The sequence below is a fragment of the Nerophis lumbriciformis genome, linkage group LG20 (genome assembly GCF_033978685.3).
Source record: "Nerophis lumbriciformis linkage group LG20, RoL_Nlum_v2.1, whole genome shotgun sequence".
Taxonomy (NCBI): Eukaryota; Metazoa; Chordata; class Actinopteri; order Syngnathiformes; family Syngnathidae; genus Nerophis; species Nerophis lumbriciformis.
Window position 1 is genome coordinate 16765001 of NC_084567.2, and position 22384 is coordinate 16787384.

Here is a 22384-nt window from a genome sequence, read left to right on the forward strand (position 1 = left end):
CATAATCACAGTCATGATCATAATCGTGATCATAATCATAATCGCGATCATGATCATCATAATCACGATTGGAAAACCACGATCATAATCATGATTATAAAAACGATCATAGTCGTAATCATGATCACAATCATAACCATGATTGCAATCAAAATAATGATCATGACCATAACTGTGATCATATTCTTGATATAATCATGATCATCACAATCATAATCACAACCATAGTCATAATCACGATTGTAAAATCACGATCATAATCATGATTATAAAAATTATCATAGTCATAATCACAATCATAATCACAACTATAATAACGATTGTAAAATCACGATCATAATGATTATACAAATTATCAGTCATAATCATGATCACAATCATAATCATGATCACAATCATAATCATAATAATGATCATGACCATAATCGTGATCATGATCATATTCATGATATAATCATGACCATAGTCATAATCATAGTCATGATCATAATCGTAATCACAACAATAATAATCACGATTATAAAATCATGATCATCATCATGATTATAAAAAACAATCAGTCATAATCATGATCACAATCATAATAATGATCATGACTATAATCGTGATCATATTAAAGATCATGATCATAGTAATGATCATAATCGTAATCATGATCATAGTCATAATCATAATCGTTATCACAATCATAGTCATAATCATAGTGATTGTCACCAGTCTGGTCTTGTCCTATAAACACCCCAGGAGTCACATGATCATGGACGAGCCCACTCGGGAGGTCACACCTGACTTTGGAGCCAGTTGCGAGGGTCCAGTCTGGCCCTGAGGTTCCTAAGGCTGCGGCGGGCCGGCGAGGGCCGAGAGAAGGCGGCGCACTCCGAAGACTCGGGACTGTGTCCTCCCTCGCTGTTGCTGGAGCTGCTGCTGGACGTGGAGCTGGAGCAGGACAGCGTGGTCTGCGTGCTGCGCTGGGACAGCGGCGACCGCGAGGAGGCGGCGGGGGCGGCGGCGGGCTGGCAGGTGCAGTGGAAGGCCCCGCCCCCTGCGTAGCCCCTCCCCCGCAGCGTACTCAGTTTAGCGTCTAGGGACAGCGTGCGAGGCCTCAGGCGGGAAGGCGAGGAGGACGTCAGGAGGGAGAAGCTGGGCGGGAGCTCGGGCCAGCCGTGATGGCGGGAGCAGGGACTGGTGCTGCAGTGGCTGTCGCTGTCCGACGTCAGGCTGGCGTCCGAGGACAGGAGACCTCGCTGGGGGCTGGCGGGGCTGCGGGTGAGGCGGCGAGGGTCGAGCGGGCTGTGGCCGGCCAGCCGGGGGGTGCACGGGCGAGGGTGGGCGGCGCTCCTGCCGTGGTTCTCCTCAAACAGGGACATCCAGGTGGGGGACGCGCCCCACTGGCTGCGCAGCTCCAACTCCTGCATCCTCCGAGCAAACATGTCCGACACGCTGCTGCCCAACTCATCCGAAGACTCAATAACTGCACGACACAACGCAGGAACACAACTAACTACTTCAGACAATAATTCACATCCTGGACAGTTGGCTAATTGGACAAAACATAAAAAAATACATATTTTAAACATATTGTTTGCGTGGAAATTCTTAAAATAGATATAATGAAATATGAATAAAAAAAATAAATAAATAAAAACAATAATTAAATAAAAAAATAAGAATTAATCAAGAAAATAAATAAAACATTATATATAATTTATAATATAATGAAATGTGAATAAAACAAAAATAAGAATACATTAAGAACATTTATAATACAAATATATATGTGTATATATATATATATATATATATATATATATATATATATTATATATATATATATATATATAATTAAACATGAATAAAATAAAAACATTAAAATAATGTATTAAAATTTGAAAATAAATCAAGAAAATAAATTATACATTGTATGTGTGTGTATATATATATTTAAATATGTTTTAATATAATTAAATACGAATAAAATAGAAAAATTAAGAAAATGATTAATAAAAAAATAAGAATAAATCAAGAAAATAAGTTATAAATGATATATATACATATATGTTTTAGTATAATTAAATATGAATAAAATCAAAAAACAAAAAGAATAAAAAATAAGAATACATTAAGAAAATAAATAAATAAAAACGAACATATATATATTATATATAAATAAATATAAATAAAATAAAAAATGTTAAAATTAAAATAAATCAAGAAAATAAATTATACATTATATGTGTGTGTTTGTTGTATATATATGTTTTAATATAATTAAATATGAAAAAGTAATTTATTAATAATAATAATAAAAATGAGAACAAATCAAGAAAATGTATTCTAAATGATATATGTGTATAAATATATTTTAAATATAATTAAATATGAATAAAATAAAAATAATTGACAATTAAGAATACATTAAGAAAAGTAATTATAAATAAAAACAAATATATATATATATGCAATATAATTAAATATTAATAAAAACAATTTTTTTAAATTAATTAAAAGTTAAAAAATCCAGAAAAAAATTATAAAGTATATATATATAATATAATATGTATATAAGTCTATATACATACATGTTTTAATGTAATTAAATATGAATAAAAAAATTCTAAACAATTAATAAAAAAATAAGAATGAATCAAGAAAATTAATTATAAATTACATATACATATACGTGTTTTTAATATAATTAAATATGAATAAAATAAAAAAATAAAAATATCGTATTAAAAAATAAGGATACATTAAGAAAATTAATTAATTAAATCAAAAATAATTAATACAAAAAATAATACATTAAGAAAATAAATAGTATACTATATATTTGAAAATTAAGGTAGCTGTTTATTTTCCTGTTAATTGATGTGTTTGTTGTTGCTGAGCATAGGGACCTAATGGCTACATTCAGGCTGCTCTGGGCTCCTGTTACTTCACCTGTCGTTGTAATAGGAGGAGAGAAGAGCACGAATCTCAGCAGACACAGCATTGTCCTGCAGTAGGAGACCCTCACAGGAGGGAGCGGCAAGAGGGGCTGCCGGCGGCGTTAGGAAGGGAGGAGGGCACAGACACAAAAGAGGTGCACGAGGTGCAAGTTTTTCAAGCGTTGAAGGATAGATGAGTGGAGTGTTGTTGGCAGGGTCAAATGGAAGGTGCACGAGACGTAACGGAGGAGTGAGGAGCACACGAGGAAGATTGGAAAGAGAAAAGAGAGTGAGAATCATCACGTCAAATCTATCAGTGCAGAAAAGAGAAGATAGTCAGTTTGTGAGATCACACTCTGATAGATGGAGCATCATGCACACTCACGTGCAACACACAAGAAATATATTACATCTCGTTTCCCTCCTGACCCCGAGAGAGGCAAGAGCGGCAGAAAATGGATGAGTGAGTTGAAAAAAAAGAAAAAAAAGGTAAACATTTTACCCATTTCGTGGTAAAGGGAGCCCTGCTTGGGTGTGACAGGGGCTGGTTTTCGCGGCGACGGCTGGTCAATTTTCATCAAGTCGTCACAGCACTGCTTCCACTGGCCTGCAGGGTCAAAGTGGAGACAATCTTTTATGAGACAACTTCTGGAGCAGAGTGGCGCCCCCTGTGGGTTGGCTATGGAAGACATGCCTTTCCCCCCAGGAAGTCGCCATGGCCAATTTGTCTCTGAGCGGCGCTCAAACACGCTCGTCAACTGTCCAATCCAGTGGTTCTCAAACTTTTTTTTCCTTTTTTTTTTACCAAGTACCACCTCAGCAAAAACTCCACCAAGTACCACCATAATGACCAACATAAAAAATACAGTAGCGCATTAGGCCTAAGTATTCATTAAAAACAAGGAAGAGGTTTTATTTACCAAGTATATTTAATATGTTTATCTACAGTAACATTACACACAGTTTGAACAGCAACACTGTGTTTGAATATTTAATTAAGCGATTCTTTAGATGGAGCCTGCGTGTACCACTAGTGGTACACATGGTCTAAACAAAACTTAAGTTTGTTTCTAGTGCAGGCCATACAGGAACAACATGTAACAATAAATCAACTATTTATGGCTCAAAACGGCACAATTGTCATCCTCCCAGACAGCTCAGACCTACAGCGCTCGGCCTTCTGGGTAATGTAGTGCATAAACATTTAGCAACATACAGTACCCCTGTCCTCACTTCCTAGTTTAAATGTACATATTTACGCATTTATTTAACATTTATTTATCCAGGGTAAGGCAGTTAAGAACATATTTTTGCGACGCCGGCCTAGCAAAGAGGCAGCGTTTACATGTTAGAGATGTTGAAGTGTGATGATGGTCTCTCATCGCCTTTGATTTATCAACAAGAGGTAGCGCTCTCTACAGTTCACAAATACTCTTAACGTGTTGGAACATGAATGAATCTTTAAGATGGACAAAGCTAATTTTTTAACAGCCAGCTGGACAATTGTTAGCATTCTAAAATTAGCTTGCTAGCTTTTTTGCAAATTTTACAATTACACCAATTTAGATATAAGTCGTCAAGTTCCAAAATATTTAACGCTGTTAGCCAATTTTGTTGGTATACACCTCAGTCATATTTTGGTACTTGCTGCATGCTAACGTCAACATGCTAGCATTTTAAAGAAAATGTTCAGGTACATACCTCAGATTGATACGTTTTGGTACTTGGCCCATATTAGTTAGAATTTTAGCATGCTGGCATTAGCAAGCTAGCTTTTTTTAAATGTAATTTTGCAGGTATAGTGTCATATGTTTTGGTATATTATTTGGTATATATTTTGCTCGTATGTTTTGTTACTTGACGCTATCCGGCCAGAGTGCTAACTGTCAGCATTTCAACTCGGCTTTGGATCTTCCGCATTCACATAAAATTTCTACTAAAATTGCATTTTTTAGTTCTTTGAAAAAAACGTCATACATTACACTGGTTTTGAAGTTGAAAAACTTCCAAAATGGCCCCGCATCCTTTGATTTGTCAGTCTAGGGCAGGGGTCGGCAACCCGCGGCTCCGGAGCCGCATGCGGCTCTTTGACCAGTCTGATGCGGCTCACAGGTTACACTGACGGTGGCTGTATAAAAAACTTTAACACTCTTACTAATAATGCGCCACACTGTGAACCCACATCAAACAAGAATGACAAACACATTTCGGGAGTACATCTGCACCTTAACACAACATAAACACAACAGAACAAATACCCAGAATCCCATGCAGCCCTGACTCTTCCGGGCTACATTATACACCCCTGCTACCACCAAACCCCGCCCCAACCCTGCTCCCTCACACATCAACCCCCACTCTGTGCGTCGGTTGAGGTGAAGAGTTAGGGCTGCATGGGATTCTGGGTATTTGTTCTGTTGTGTTTATGTTGTGTTACGGTGCGGATGTTCTCCCGAAATGTGTTTGTTATTCTTGTTTGATGTGGGTTCACAGTGTGGCGCATTATTAGTAAGAGTGTTAAAGTTTTTTATACAGCCACCGTCAGTGTAACCTGTGTGGTTGTTGACCAAGTATGCCTTGCTGTCACTTACGTGTGCAAGCAGAAGCCCCATACAACGTGTGGCTGGGCCGGCACGCTGATTTTAGTGGGCGCTAAATGCTGTACCATCACGGCAAGTTCGAGAGAACAGTTGCCTTGACAATCATAGTCTGCCGGAAAAATCGGGAGGGTTGACAAGTATGACGCTGTCACGCGCCATTCATATAAAACACGCTGGCCGCACCAACATCCAATTTTCATATTAAGGTGTGGGCCGCGTGTCTGAGACCCTTGGTTTATACATAGCACAAAGCAAGAAAAAAAACTTTGTATGCAGTGTTATTTCATTTTAAATTTCAAAAGAATTTTGTGGCTCCCATTGTTTTCTTTAATTTGTGAAACTGGTCAAAATGGCTCTTTGACTGGTAAAGGTTGCCGACCCCTGGTCTAGGGCCCTCAGTGGAAAAAAAGAGTGTCTTCAAAACTAAAAAAAAATTTAGTGGTAGAGTAGGCTGTCTTGCTCCTGCTCTACCATCTTTAATAGTAACAGTAATTCAGTACACTATGATTCATTTCCAAATATTAGCTTCGGCCTACTAACTGTTGCGAAGATAATTAGCCTGCAGACGGCGCTTCAAGTCGGTTATGTTTTTACTGAAGAAAATGAAGTCACAGGTAGCGTGTCTTGTTGTCTACCGCCACAAAAGTCAAGTGCGTCCACACAGTGTGTCTGGAAAGTATTCACAGCGCTTCACTTTTTACACATTTTATTTTGTTACAGTTTTATACCAAAAATGGAATTAATTCATAGTTGTCCTCAAAATTCTACACACAATACCCCATAATGACAATGTGATTTTTTTATTTTTGCAAATGTATTAGAAAAAAAATAAAAAAATAAAAAAATCACATGTACATAAGTATTCACAGTCTTTGCCATGAAGCTCAAACATGAGCTCAGAGTACATGTGATTTTTTTTAGTTAATTTAAAACAAAAAAACTATTTTTTGGTTGTAATTTTACATCCAGCATCAGACATCCCTATCCAATAGATCATATTTGCATACATCATGCATCTATTGTCTGCCCTAAATGTCAAAATAATATTATTTTGTTTATATCCCAACTATGCTACCCCTTTACTCAAAAAAACAACAACAGGAAAAAACAAAACAAACCAAAAAAATAATAATAATTAAAAATTAATTAATAATGATTATAAATTGGGAGAAATTCACTTCATACTAGGAAAACTGGGTCAACTATGTTACGCCCCATAGGCCCGATTTTATTTTCTCAAATTAGTGATTGAACTGTGTAAAAAAGATCACTCCCTATTAGTGTTGTCCCGATACCAAAATGTATTTCGATACAATTCGATACTTTTCTAAATAAAGAGGACAACAAAATGTTTTATTATTGGCTTTATTTTAACAAAAAATCTTAGGGTACATTAAACATATGTTTATTGTTGCAAGTTTGTCCTTAAATAAAATAGTGAACATACTAGACAACTTGTCTTTTAGTAGAAAGTAAACAAACAAAGGCTCCTAAATAGTCTGCTGACATATGCAGTAACATATTGTGTCATTTATCATTCTATTATTTTGTCTATATTATGAGGGACAAACTGTAATGTATTATTAATTTACTTGTTCATTTACTGTTCATATCTACTTACTTTCTTTTTTAACATGTTCTATATACACTTCTGTTAAAATGTAATAATCACTTATTCTTCTGTTGTTTGATACTTAACATTAGTTTTGGATGATACCACAAATTTTGGTATCAATCAGATACCAAGTAGTTACAGGATCATACATTGGTCATCTTCAATGACCAGGGACATATTTCCTGACTTTATAAACATAATATTAAAAAAAAAAAAGAAAGAAGATGTTGTGATGCCCAAAAATATCGATGTAATCATAGTAGTATCGACTAGATACGCTCCTGTACTTGGTATCATTACAGTGGATGTCAGATGTAGATCTACCAATGGTGTTTGTTTACATTGTGATGCCGGTGAGCTACGGTGTGTAGTGAAGAATGTTTAGCTATTCCTCGTCCTGCAGGGATGATACTTGTAAAATACTCACTTCAAAAAAATAGCGGCTGGACTATAACCGCTAGCTAGCTAGCCATGTCTTAAAGTACCTCTTCCTGAGGGCGTTTCAGTGTTATAACTTCATCTTTATCTTCAAAATGCGTCCGTTCTCCCTTTTCTGTCTACACACTGTGTCTGCTTGTAAGTACTCCGTGATTGTGCGCTGCCGAACATGCTCCTCTGCTCGTAAAACCAGAAATGACACGACATGGCGACGACAATAGGGCATACTTGCCAACCCTCCCGAATTTTCCGGGAGACTCCCGAAATTCAGCGCCTCTCCCGAAAACCTCCCGGGACAAATATTCTCCCGAAAATCTCCCGATTTTCAGCCGGAGCTGGAGGCCACGCCCCCTCCAGCTCCATGAGGACGTGAGTGAGGACAGCCTTTTTTCACGACGGGAGGACAACAGGGTGACAAGAACTAAATCATCCAGACTAGAGACACATTGTATTATTATGTTTATCTTACCTAAAAATAAATATATTTATTTTTTTTTTTTAAATAACTAAATACATTTTTACTATATTTTGCTAAAAACATCAAAATTAATTGTATTTTTATTTGTATTTTTTCTGACTCCTTATTACATCCAGCCATAGAATTATACATTAAAATAAACACATTTGAAATAATTAATTTTAAATCATCATAATAATTCATTTAAAATTACCATATTTAATTATTAAAATAATTGCTTGTTTATCAACAACTTTAGCATTTTATTCATTACATTTTGAAGCTCTCAGAAGCCAAGTTATGTTATATTCCTTAATATTTATTCATGCAAGTTTGAAGTATCAATTATCTAAACACAGTTTTGTTTGCATATTTTCAGGATATATATATATACATATATATATATATATATATATATATATATATATATATATATATATATATATATATATATATATATATATTAAATACTTGACTTGGTGAATTCTAGCTGTCAATATACTCCTGCCCTCTTAACTATACTTTTGGCAATATAGTGTAATTTGCCCCATTTGTCCACACTGAATTACATTTTTGTCTCGTTTCTATTCCTTGTCAATGAGTTTCGTCATTGTTTTAGTCAACTTTGATCAAATATCGTGCTATTTGAGTATCGGTCGTTGACGACGACGAAGACAAAGGTTTTTAGGCAAGAAAAGTGATACAGGTGTTAGAGACTTACTCATGTCATAGAAGTGTTGCCAGAAGGCCTCCATCCATCTGTGTGTTTCCTCTCCATCGCCTGTGGTCAGTGTGTGCGTGACCTCTTCACCTCCATACTGGTTACTGACGCAAACGTTCTGAGCTTTGCCCTGAGCGTCCTTTTCCGTCACGCATATCCTAGTCTCCTGAAATAATAAAAAAAAAACAATAATCATCCACACAAAGTACTAGTGATGTCCCGATACCAAAATGTATTTCGATACTTTTCATATATAAAGGGGACCACAAAAAATGTCATTATTGGCTTTATTTTAACAAAAAATCTTAGGGTACATTAAACATATGTTTCTTATTGCAAGTTTGTCCTTAAATAAAATAGTGAACGTACAAGACAACTTGTCTTTTAGTAGTAAGTAAACAAACAAATGCTCCTAATTAGTCTGCTGACATATGCAGTAACATATTGTGTCATTTATCATTCTATTATTTTGTCAAAATTCGTAAGGACAAGTGGTAGAAAATTAATGATTAATCTACTTGTTCATTTACTGTTAATATCTGCTTACTTTCTCTTTTAATATGTTCTATCTACACTTCTGTTAAAATGTAATAATCACTTATTCTTCTGTTGTTTGATCATTAACATTAGTTTTGGATGACACCACAAATTTAGGTATCGATCATACATATTCAAAATCCTCATGTGTCCGGGACATATTTCCTGAGTTTATAAACATAATATAAACTAAAAAAAAAAAAAAAAAAAGATTTTGTGATGCTAAAAAATGTCGATGTAATCATAGTAGTATCGACTAATTACACTCCTTGGTATCATTACAGTGGATGTTAGATATAGATCCACCAATGACCGGTACTTTTTAGAGGCGGTATAGTACCGAATATGATTCATTAGTATCGCGGTACTATACTAAAACGGGTATACCATACAACCCTAGTATGTGTGTATATATATATATATATATATATATATATATATATATATATATATATATATATATATATATGTATGTATATGAATGAATATATATATATATATATATATATATATATATATATATATATACATACATATATATAAACACACATATATACACACACATATATATATATATACACACAGTACACACACATATATATAAATATATATGTGTGTGTGTGAGTGCGTGTATATGTATGTATGTGTACATATGTATGTATGTAATTATACATGTGTATGTGTGTGTATGTATATATATATATATATATATATATACATATGTATGTATACATGTGTGTGTATATATATATATATATATACACATATACTGTATGTATATAATATTTTAATCAATTTTATTTATTTTTTAATAGATTAAAAATGGTTACAAATGAGAATTGTGATTAATTTGAAAATAGTTTCTTTCGACACCCCTAGTTTTTATTATGTACTGTACTTCACTAATTATTAATTTTGTGAATACTGGTTTCATATTTGTTTATATAATGTATCTGCTAATGTACAGTAGTTCCGTTGTAGTAAAACAAAAAAAGTCAGATTACATTAGTATTTGAGCCCTCTACATCACAGGTGTCAAACTCAAGGCCCGGGGGCCAGTTCTGGCCCGCCACATCATTCTATGTGGCCCGCGAAAGGCTGGGAAAAAGTGGATTTCAATAAAATACTTTTTTTTTTTTTTTTACTAAATGCATTTGTTCTTTTAATTTTGACAGAAAAAAAAAAGATGCATATTTTAAACTTTAATATTATCTGATCATGCCAAGTATATTATTATATACTGTATTGCAAAACTATTTTTGTGAGATAAAAACAAATAGTGAAATATCTGCTTGTCACCTTTATTTGTGATTTTAAAGCAAGTTATACATAAAAAAATAAATCTAATAATCAAATGCATATGCATTTCGATTAATCATGATTAATCACAGGTTATTACCCGCATGCATAAAGTAAATTCCTTTTAAAAAAGAGGCCCTCTGAAAGCAGCCATTACTGTGATGCGGCCCTCAATGAAAATGAGTTTGACACCCCTGCTCTATATCATCAGTGTAATTTAGCCTTAGTATCAGATCAGATGCATGCATTACCCGTATAATCCACATGGGGGCAGTAAGTGACTTATTAGAGGGCTGTGCAGTGACCCTGCAAGGTTGCCACAAAAAGAAACGGGAGACACCTGATTTTTGAAGAGGAACTTTGGCAAATTTGAAAGAGATAAGGTAAGAAAAATCAGTATGAACAGTCAGTCCGTTGATGCAAATTACTTTCATTTTCACAATATATGTTTTAGTAAAACCGTGTTAAAAATGTGTGTGTAAAAGTTGAAACAGCAGGTATAAAAGATAATGTAACTCTAAATCAATTGGCATTTTATTGTATTTCATGCATTTTAAATACAAACCACAAAACCAGTGAAGTTGGCACGTTGTGTAAATGGTAAATAAAAACAGAATACAATGATTTGAAAATCATTTTCAACCTATATTCAATTGAATAGACTGCAAAGACAAGATACTGAACGTTCGAACTGGTAAACTTTGTTATTTTTTTGCAAATATTATCTCATTTGGAATTTGATGCCTGCAACGTGTTTAAAAAAAGCTGGCACAAGTGGCAAAAAAGACAGTTGAGAAAGTTGAGAAATGCTCATTAAACACCTATTTGGAACATCCCACTGGTGAACAGGCTAATTGGGAACAGGTGGGTGCCATGATTGGGTATAAAAGCAGCTTCCATGAAATGCTCAGTCATTCACAAACAAGGATGGGGCGAGGGTCACCACTTTGTGAACAAATGCGTGAGCAAATTGTCCAACAGTTTAACATTTCTCAACGAGCTATTGCAAGGAATTTAGGGATTTCACCATCTACGGTCCGTAAAATCATTTAAAGGTTCACAGAATCTGGAGAAATCATTGCACGTTAGCGGCAAGGCTGAAAACCAACATTGAATGCCCATGACCGTTGATCCCGCAGGCGGTACTGCATCAAAAAGCGACATAAGTGTGTAAAGGATATCACCACATGGGCTCAGGAACACTTCAGAAAACCACGGTCAGTAACTACAGTTGGTCACTACATCTGTAAGTGCAAGTTAAAACTGTACTATGCAAAGCAAAAGCCATTCATCAACAACACCCAGAAACGCCACTGGGCCCAAGCTCATCTAAGATGGACTGATGCAAAGTGTAAAAGTGTTCTGTGGTCTGACGAGTCCCCATTTCAAATTGTTTTTGAAAACTGTGGAGGTCGTGTCCTCCGGACCAAAGAGGAAAAGTACCATCCGGTTCCGCATAAAGGTCAAGTGCATATGGAAAGTATTCACAGGTAAAATATGTTTTGTGGTGTATGTTGACATAATTATTTGAAGCTTTCTGGTTTTTATGAGAGTACAAAATAAATCACATTAAAAATTGCAGTAGACCTTTTGTACTTTTTTGTTCAAAAGCACCAATAACAGTTTCAATTAATCGGAACTTTCTGCAATTTTTTTTAGTGGAGAGATTCCCCGTTACTGGGTTCAAATGTGAAAGGTGCCGCTCTTCTGGAAATATGCAACAAAAAACCCTTATATTTTCCAACACTAGGTGGCGGTGTTGCTTTCAGCATCTCCTACTGAGACTGCAGACAAGCTGACAAATGATTGACTTAACTGTCAGCTGTGGACAGAAAAAGGCTGCATGAGTCACAACAGAAAGAATGACAATGCCCGCATGATTAGAATAAACCAAGAAATAAAATGACTAATGACAGTGGCGGGCCGTGCGTATGGCGTCACATTAGTGCCAAAAATCCGAGCGCATACTGTTATCGCGCGCTGATTCTCCACTTCGTGCGCGCGCGCGCGACACCCTTTTGTGCGCGCGTGGTGCCTTTTTGCGCGCGCGGTGCCTTTCTGCGCACTCTCTGTGTACTCCTGGCATCTCTCTCCTGGCATCTCTCCTCGCACTGTCATGTTTCTTTTTGGCACTTTGGGGGCGGGTATGCTTAGACGGCCCCTCCTTTCTGATTGGTTGTGAGCATTTTTCATATGACCAATCATTCTCCAGTGTAGCAACGTTGTAGCCATTTTACCTCGGACAGCTAGCCTCAATCATTACATTGATGTCAATGGTACATGTACTAATTAAATTACCATAACTTGCTCGATTTTCGACCAATTTACAAACGGTTTGCCTTGTTACAAATCGTATTACATGTAGATATGACATAGGATGCTGTACCTGTTGAAATGACCTCTTTGGCTTTAAAAAAAAATTACTTAATTGTGCAACATAGTTGTGTACCGTATTTTCCGCACTATTAGCCGCACCTAAAAACCACAAATTTACTCAAAAGCTGACAGTGCGGCTTATAACCCGGTGCGCTTTATATATGGATTAATATTAAGATTCATTTTCATAAAGTTTCGGTCTCGCAACTACGGTAAACAGCCGCCATCTTTTTTCCCCGTAGAAGAGGAAGTGCTTCTTCTTCTACGCAAGCAACCGCCAAGGTAAGCACCCGCCCCCATAGAACAGGAAGCGCTTCTTCTTCTACTGTAAGCAACCACCCGCCCGCGTAGAAGAAGAAGAAGCGCGCGGATATTACGTTTCATTTCCTTTGTGTGTTTACATCTGTAAAGACCACAAAATGGCGACAGGTTTCCGGTTCATGAAAAGACGCAATCTCTCCATCCGCACACGGACTACTATTTCACAGCAACTGCCTAAAGACTTTCAAGAAAAGCTGGCTACTTTCCGTGCATATTGTAAAAACAAGATAGCTGAAAAAAAGATCCGGCCAGAGAACATTATCAACATGGACGAGGTTCCACTGACTTTTGATATTCCTGTGAACCGCACTGTGGATACAACGGGAGCACGTACGGTGAATATTCGCACCACAGGGAATGAGAAGTCATCCTTCACTGTGGTTCTAGCTTGCCATGCTAATGGCCAGAAACTTCCACCCATGGTGATATTCAAAAGGAAGACCTTGCCAAAAGAGACCTTTCCAGCCGGCGTCATCATAAAAGCTAACTCGAAGGGATGGATGAATGAAGAAAAGATGAGCGAGTGGTTAAGGTAAGTTTACGCGAAGAGGCCGGGTGGCTTTTTTCACGCAGCTCCGTCTATGTTGATATACGACTCCATGCGCGCCCACATCACGCTGGTTTTTAATATATTATTAAAGTTTGACTGACCTATCTGACTGTTTTTTTGACATTCCTTTAGCGCAGTTAGATGCGGCTTACAACACGGGGCGGCTTACAGGTGGACAAAGTTTTGAAATATGCCGTTCATTGAAGGCGCGGCTTATAACCCAGGGCGCCTTATGGTGCGGAAAATACGGTAGTTAGTGTTAGTCAGTTCTCTGATTATTTTAAACTGTTTCAGAATACATTATTAAAAGCTATTTTTAACATTTTAAAAACAAAATTCAAAGATTATTTCATTAATTTTATGGCTGAATCAAAAGAAATTCCATAAATTAGAAAACAAATGTTCAAGAAGAAGTGAAAATATAAAATAATGTTATGGTTGGATGTTATTGCTGGTGGACCAGTTCTGGCTGAAAGATGTGATTATGGTGTTTGTTGTCTTATTATTTATTTGGGTCACATTTTGTATTACCCTGTATTGTGTTTATGTGGTATGAAATAACCTTCATCAGCACATGACATTTTTTTATCCACTTCTTCCTCCATAAATCTTGATACATATTGACGATGATCCGCCCTGCTATACTTCTGATTGGCTCTGAGCATTTTTCAGCATTTTTCGCCTGACCAATCAGAAAGAAGGGGCCGTCTAAGCATACCCGCCCCCAAAGTGCCAAAAAGAAACATGACAGCGCGAGGAGAGATGCCAGGAGTACACAGAGAGCGCGCAGAAAGGCGTCGCGCGCGCGCAGAAAGGCGTCGCGCGCGCGCAGAAAGGCGTCGCGCGCGCGCAGAAAGGCGTCGCGCGCGCGCAGAAAGGCACCGCGCACGCGCAAAAGGGTGTCGCGCGCGCAAAAGGGTGTCGCGCGCGCTACCAGCGATAACAGTTTTTATGCGCTTGGAAGTTTGGCACTAATGTGACGCCATACGTGCGTTTCCCACCTAGGCCTTCAGTGATGTCCGACTTCAATAATTACCTCTCAAAATACCATCATTGATGTCGCCACATGACCACGGCTTGAAGAATGCTACACAGAAACTCACCTCAATGTGTAACTCGTGTACAAAACGAGCTATTTTTTGGCGCATTTAAAAATCGATAAACCCGCATCGGACGTGGTACTGTCAAAACTAAAATAATTGTAAAAAACATATTGAAAGTGGAAAAAATATATCTGAATTCACAATTTGTAAAGCCGTTGGTACCGCTCCTAGTTGATTAGGTAGGTGGAAGTTTCCGGGGTCGGCCGACCTCGTCTCACAAGATCTAGTCTCTTCTTTAAATGCCCTTGCAAATATATATATGCCACCTAATCAACGTTTTGTTCTGCTTCTTTGTTGGTTAAAAAAGTGACCACTGATTTCTCCGTTGGCCGGGTATGGCTCCGGTGCCACTTTCTACTTTCATAAATCACAACTTTTGATCGGATATTTGGGAGTGACAAGTGAGTATCGAATCACAGTCACGCTCAACGTACGGCTACCTAGATGGGCTACTGTCAACAAACTTGTGATCTGATCGGCTATCGCAACTCTCTGGCACACCACTGACTTATGATGATGAGCTCAATAGGTCACATAAACGTGTTTTTGTTCTTTTTTTTTAGTCATCAACATCATCCCATAGAGGTGATGGAAGGATGGTCAGTGCCTGAGAGCTGCGGCCTACCACCATGACCCCGCACTCCCTTCCCTCTGTTGCTAGATATCGAGATGTACGTTGTAATATGTATATGTGCTTTGCTATGGAGGTTTTTTTCCACTCCAGACGGGGGCCCCTTAGGAGCCCAGTCTAGATTGTATTTTTTTACTCATCCTTCCCCAACGTTTACCTTTTTCCCCATCTTTTACGAGGCGCCTTGTGGCGACCCATCAGCGTTCCTGTTCTGTAACCCTGTACACTGTTTGTTTGTCTAATCTTGAACGGGTTTGTGCTGAAAACAAAGTTTCGTTGTACTTGTGCAATGACAATAAAGACCTATCTATCTATCTATCTATCTATCTACTATAATAATAATCAACCTTCAAAAAGGTGTTGTTGTTTTTTTTTGTTTTAAATAGGAACTTTTGTTTCCGACCTTGTTGATGGCGATAGTGAAGGCTGGGTCAACGTTGTTCTCCACGTCTTCTGGTCGTTGGTAGCAGCACAGGCTGCTTCCTTTCAGGACGCCGTGCACGTTAGTCCAGCTGTGGCGCTCACCTCCCAACTGCTGCCGGGGCATAGTAGGGAAAGAGGTCAGCCGAGCAACGCCAAGGAAAATGGCGGAGAAAAGACAAGAACCGGTGGCAAAAAGTTGTTCAAACAGACTGAAGAAACAAAGGATGTGGGGGCTATTTTGGCAGTTGTCACCTCAAAACCAGTAGAATCGATATGTATTTTTTTATAACTAGAAAAGTAAATGTCAGTAGAAATACTGAAGAGCCAATGTCAAACTGAAATGCTAGCAGTTAGCACGCTCGCCAGATAGCGTCAAGTAACACAAAATATGAGCAAAATGAGCTAAAAAGCTAGCATGCTAACAATATGCTTCAGAGCTATTAATTTATTTATGAGAAAAATAAATCAATCAACATAACATTAAAGTAAAATATGAATGAAAAGGAGCAGAAAGAAGTTAAAAATTTATAATATCTGCCCCCTATTTTCACAAATACAACAATTGACTTTCAATGTTGGCAACTATGAAGCCATATTTTTATTTTACAACAGTTAAACCAGATCAGTAGGTTGTGAGCTCAAACCCCGGCCGAGTCATACCAAAGACTATAAAAATGGGACCCATTACCTCCCTGCTTGGCACTCAGCATCAAGGGTTGGAATTGGGGGTTAAATCATCAAAAATTATTCCCGGGCGCGGCCACCGCTGCTGCTCACTGCTCCCCTCACCTCCCAGGGGGTGATCAAGGGTGATGGGTCAAATGCAGAGAATAATTTCGCCACACCTAGTGTGTGTGTGACAATCATGGGTACTTTAACTTTACTTTAGCATTAGTGAAAATACCGAAACTATGCCTGCTAAATTAGATTGCTAATGTTAGCATGCTATTATGTAACATAATATCACTTTGAGGTGTGTACCTGAAAAAGTTAATATCAAAATGCTGACAATGGTGCTGGCGGGTCCTTAAAAACATAACTAAGGGACGCACTTTGGACACCCCTGTCACTGAGGATTATAGGACGGAAAATCTTTAATAGAAAAATAAAATGGGGCCTAAGATGGACCCTTGGGGTACCTCGACAGGACAAGCTTGAAATGAGGATTGCACTGAGGGTAAATATGCTGAATTTAAAGTACATTATTCTCTACAACATTAACTGCGATGCTCAAATAGACTTGATGTCATGATGACGTAGGTTCCCTTCTCTCCCTCTGTCTGCTCCTTTCTTGTCAGCTTCTTCTTTGCCCATGTTAATGTAAGTGGATGTCACTTTTTTAAATGTTTGTTACTATAACAATGTACTGTCAATTTCGGACAATAAGCCGCTTCTTTTTTCCTACGCTTTAAACCTCGCTGCTTATAAAACGGTGCGACTAATTCATGGCTTTTTCTTCGCTGACGACCATGATGCAAACAGTTTTTTTTTTTTTCAAAAAACAAGCAAATAAACTGAATGGGTGTGTTACGGTTTGCGCTGCGGCGCCATCTTTTAAACGAGTTCTCTCAATGCAGGTCCTGTAGTGTTGCATTACCCTTCTGTTTAGACTGAGCTTTGAACCGGAAGTACAAGTGCCATTCGGTCTTCTAGCCATCCATAGCGTTACTACCCGCATGGATCTTTCATTCATCACTCCAAGCAACGTTGGTAAGTTTTACAATATAACTAAAACAATTCTTACTTACTAAACCGTCCCATGTGTGGCATATGTAGGAGTGTTTTCATGTCAATTTGTACGTGCTATTGTAACATAATGACGCTAGCGTCGGTAGCATTCGCTAATATGCTAACACGTTTACGAGTGTCTGTGTTAGTATTGTTAACTTACAATGCCATTCTTTTTGTATTGTTTCACTTTCACAAATTCCTCAGTAAATTCACCGAAACGTCACCGTGGAGTTATTGAGTCCGTTTAGCTGATTGGAGAGCTAGCTTTCGCTGCTAGTGGGTCCATTACCGTCACCATTTGTAAACATTTTAAAACAATGAATTTTTTTACATATCTTATGTGTAAATAACTTATCTCAAAACTTATATATATATGTTGCCGCTAATATATGGAAAATATTTTTTTCTTCGAAAATCTAGTCGGCCTCTATAGCCCAGAAAATACGGTAGTGGTTAAATTGAAGGGTTTTTGTGATTCCTGACCATTTGTGAGGGCACCAAAGGGAGAGCTGCGCATACAGCACAGCTCAGCTTGTCGTTGTTTTGTCTTGTTAATAAAGAGACAGTTGATCCATCACCTTCTTGTTATGTTAGTTTGACATACAGTACTGTATAGAACGTTATATTGTGTTAGAAGTGTTAAAATATGGACTTTTGTCCATTATTCATATTTACATTGTGTCTTATGGAAACATTTATTTTACTATACCGGGGGTCAGCAACCCGAGGCTCGAGAGCCACATGCGGCTCTTGAGCCCTTTTTCACAAATGTATGGGAATGGAAAAAAATATATAAATTATTTGTTGTATTATGGTCTCTGTAGGAGGACAAACTAGACACAAACCTTCTTACATTTTAATTGTTAGAAAGCCCACAGTTTAATATGTTTGTGTTTATGCTTCACTGATGAGAGTATTTGGGCAGCGCCGTTTTGTACTACTAATTTCAGCGGCCCTTGAACTCACCGTTGTGTGGACTGTGACTCAACAGTTTGTTTACATGTACAACTTTCTCCAACAACGCCGCAGAAAGACGTGTTTTATGCTACTCTTTCTTTGTCACATTTTGTCCACCAAACGTTTTATGCTGTGCATGAATGCACAAAGGTGAGCTTTCTTGATGTTATTGACTTGTTATGGAGTGCTAATCAGGCATATTTGGTCACTGCATGACTGCAAGCTAATCTATGCTAACATGCTGTTTAGGCTAGCTGTATGTACATATTGCATCATTATGCCTCGTTTGTAGGTGTATTTGAGCTCATTTAATTTCCTTTACTTATGTCCTCTGTGTATTTAATTTGTATAAGCACCTCTCATGACACATTATCTGTATGTAATATTGACTGCATTTCTGATAGTTGTGTGTGTGCCATGTTGTTCCAGACCACAGCAAACGTTAGCCAGCTTGCAGAGATTGTAATAAATCCATTAGAAGAACACAGCCTGCCGTTTCCTTAAACTTGGACACACGCATCTACACCATTGGCTATTCTAAGACAGTAATTTCCAGGAGTTATCTCACCCTCTGAGAAGTTTTACTAATGTTTTTCAATGTTGTAAAAATGTGGAGAATACTGTAAATATCACATTTCAACAGTTCTGTCAACGAAGATTTGCGCCAGCCTGCGACACATAGACATTTTGATAGTAGGCTAATATAACTAATATAGACACTTACATCATGTGTTGCCTTCATTATAACACCTATATAAAATACTATTAAAATAATTGTGATAGTAGGCTAATATAGCTAATATAGACACTTACATCATGTGTTGTCTCCATTATAACACTTATACAAAATACTTTTAAAGTCATTTTGATAGTAGGCTAATATAGCTAATTAGCCACTTACATAATGTGTTGTCATCATTATAACACTTGTATAAGCCTTTTAAAGTCATTTTGATAGTAGGCTAATATAGCAAATATAGCCACTTACATCATGTGTTGCCTTCATTATAACACTTATATAAGGCTTTTAAAGTTATTTTGATAGTAGGCTAATATAGACACTTACATCATGTGTTGTCTTCATTATAACACTTGTATAAGGCTTTTAAAGTCATTTTAATAGTAGGCTAATATAGCTAATATAGACACTTAAATCATGTGTTGTCTTCATTATAACACTTATATAAGACTTTTAAAGTCATTTTGATAGTAGGCTAATATATACACTTACATCATGTGTTGCCTTCATTACAACACTTATATAAGACTTTTAAAATCATTTTGATAGTAGGCTAATATAGCTAATATAGACACTTACATCATGTGTTGTCTTCATTTTAACACTTATATAAGACTTTTAAAGTCATTTTGATAGTAGGCTAATATAGCTAATATAGACACTTACATCATGTGTTGTCTTCATTATAACACTTATATAAGGCTTTTAAAGTCATTTTGATAGTAGGCTAATATAGCTAATATAGACACGTACATTATGTGTTGCCTTCATTATAACACTTGTCTAAGGCTTTTAAAGTAATTTTGATAGTAGGCTAATATAGCTAATATAGACACATCATGTGTTGTCTTCATTATAACACTTATATAAGGCTTTTAAAGTCATTTTGATAGTAGGCTAATATAGCTAAAATAGCCACTTACATCACGTGTTGCCTTCATTATAACACTTATATAAGGCTTTTAAAGTCATTTTGATAGTAGGCTACTATAGCTAATATAAACACTTACATCATTATAACACTTATTCAAGTCTTATAATTTTTTCAGATTACTTTTTTCTATTTCTGGTCCAATATGGCTCTTTCAACATTTTTTGGTTGCCGACCCCTGTCCTATACAAACTTTTCTATTCACGAGCCTGTTGGAGAACCAATGAAGCTGGTAAATGGAGGTTCCGGTGTATTGCATTATGGATTTTAGGCCAACTTACCGACACCTTCAAAGGTCCGCTCATCATCTGTTTGGTCATACAGTGAGGCTGGGCTGCCAGGCGGCAACACACACTTCCATAGAGGGGCAGCCAGTATGAGCACTCCTCTGCGCGCGCGCACACACACACACACACACACACACACACACACACACACACACACACACACACACACAGCATTAATACAATGCCCCCCCATTGGGACAAACACAAGGCTTGGAGGTGCGAAAGCTGCAATGAAAGTTTACAAGATGGCCAAAAAACAACAGCGGGCATTTGGTGTGTGAGGAAGGAGGTCCCTGTATTATTTCAAGCTGACCCTCCCTGGCACCAGCGAGACCCCCACAATGGCTTTCTGTCAGAGAATATGCAGTAGGAACGTGCAGCGAGTGCAGGGACACGATGTGAGTGCAGCGATGCGGTGACGAGAGCGAGACAAAAAAAAAAAAAGGACAGATGGCTAATTTGGCTGAGAGGAAGGAAATATAAAAAAAAAAAATACAAAAAATAAAGAGGCTGCCACTCACCGTTGCCGGAGATGGTGAAGTCGTGTGTGCGGAAACTGTCCTGGACGTGTGACAGCGACAGGGTGGTATGAGCCAGCAGGTGGTACTTGGGGCCCCTAGGGGTGATGGACACGTGGTTAGAATACAAGTCTCTTTCATCAAACACTTTTTTGTCGCCAAACCCGCGGCTCTAGTGGCTCCCTGGACCTCTTTCAGAGATGTGTGGAAATGGAAAAAGATGAAGAAGAAAAAATATTTTTTGTTTTTAAAATATTTTCTGTAGGAGGACAAATCTTCCTAATTGTTACAAACCCCACTGTTTATATTAAACATGCTTCACTGATGAAGGGTATTTGGCTAGCACCGTTTTGTCCTACTATTTTCAGCGGTCCTTGAACTCCTCGTAGGTTGTTTACATGCACAACTTTCTCCGACGCTGCCACAGAAAGTCGTGTTTTATGCCACTCTTTCTTTGTCTCATTTTGTCCACCAAACGTTTTATGCTGTGCGTGAATGCACAAAAAGTGAGCTTTGTTGATTTGCTGGAGTGCTTATCAGGCATTTTTGGTCAGTGCGTGACTGCAAGCTAATCGATGCTAACATTAGCGGCATAGCTCGGTTGGTAGAGTGGACGTGCCAGCAACTTGAGGGTTCCAGGTTCGATTCCCGCTTCCGCCATCCTAGTCACTGCCGTTGTGTACCTGGGCAAGACACTTTACCCACCTGCTCCCAGTGCCACCCACACTGGATTAAATGTAACTTAGATGTTGGGTTTCACTATGTAAAGCGCTTTGAGTCACTAGAGAAAAGCGCTATATAAATATAATTCACTTCACTTCACTTCACATGCTATTTAGGCTAGCTCAGTGGTTCTCAATCTTGTTAGAGGTACCGAACCCCACCAGTTTCATATGCGCATTCACCGAACCCTTCTTTAGTGAAAAATATATATATATATATTTTTTTTTTCTTCAAATTCAAGACAAAGTTATATGTTTTTGGTAACACTTTAGTATGGGGAACATATTCTAAGTAACAAAGACTTAATTTAGAGTTATTTGGACACTAGGGGAACATATTCTAAGTAACAAAGACTTAATTTAGAGTTATTTGGACACTAGGGGAACATATTCTAAGTAACAAAGACTTAATTTAGAGTTATTTGGACACTAGAGGAACATATTCTAAGTAACAAAGACTAAATTTAGAGTTATTTGGACACTAGGGGAACATATTCTAAG

General features: G+C 37.5%; 1 protein-coding gene across 5 annotated transcripts in view; it reads right to left on the reverse strand.

The window, feature by feature from the left end:
• rtkna (rhotekin a) overlaps positions 1-22384 on the reverse strand; it is a 216660-nt gene that overhangs the window by 915 nt on the left and 193361 nt on the right. For 4 of the 5 annotated variants that reach the window (XM_061980540.1, XM_061980541.2, XM_061980542.1 and 1 more), the window contains exons 6-11: positions 21165-21259; positions 20638-20744; positions 15979-16110; positions 8759-8924; positions 3430-3534; positions 1-1471 (exon numbers count right to left, since the gene is read on the reverse strand). The exon at positions 1-1471 is cut by the window's left edge and continues 915 nt beyond it. In XM_061980540.1, the coding sequence (XP_061836524.1) occupies positions 780-1471; positions 3430-3534; positions 8759-8924; positions 15979-16110; positions 20638-20744; positions 21165-21259 (1297 nt within the window). In that variant the 3' untranslated portion in view covers positions 1-779. Of the gene's footprint in view, positions 1472-2940; positions 3038-3429; positions 3535-8758; positions 8925-15978; positions 16111-20637; positions 20745-21164; positions 21260-22384 lie in introns of all 5 variants that reach the window. The other variant, XM_061980544.1, reaches the window with a different exon arrangement.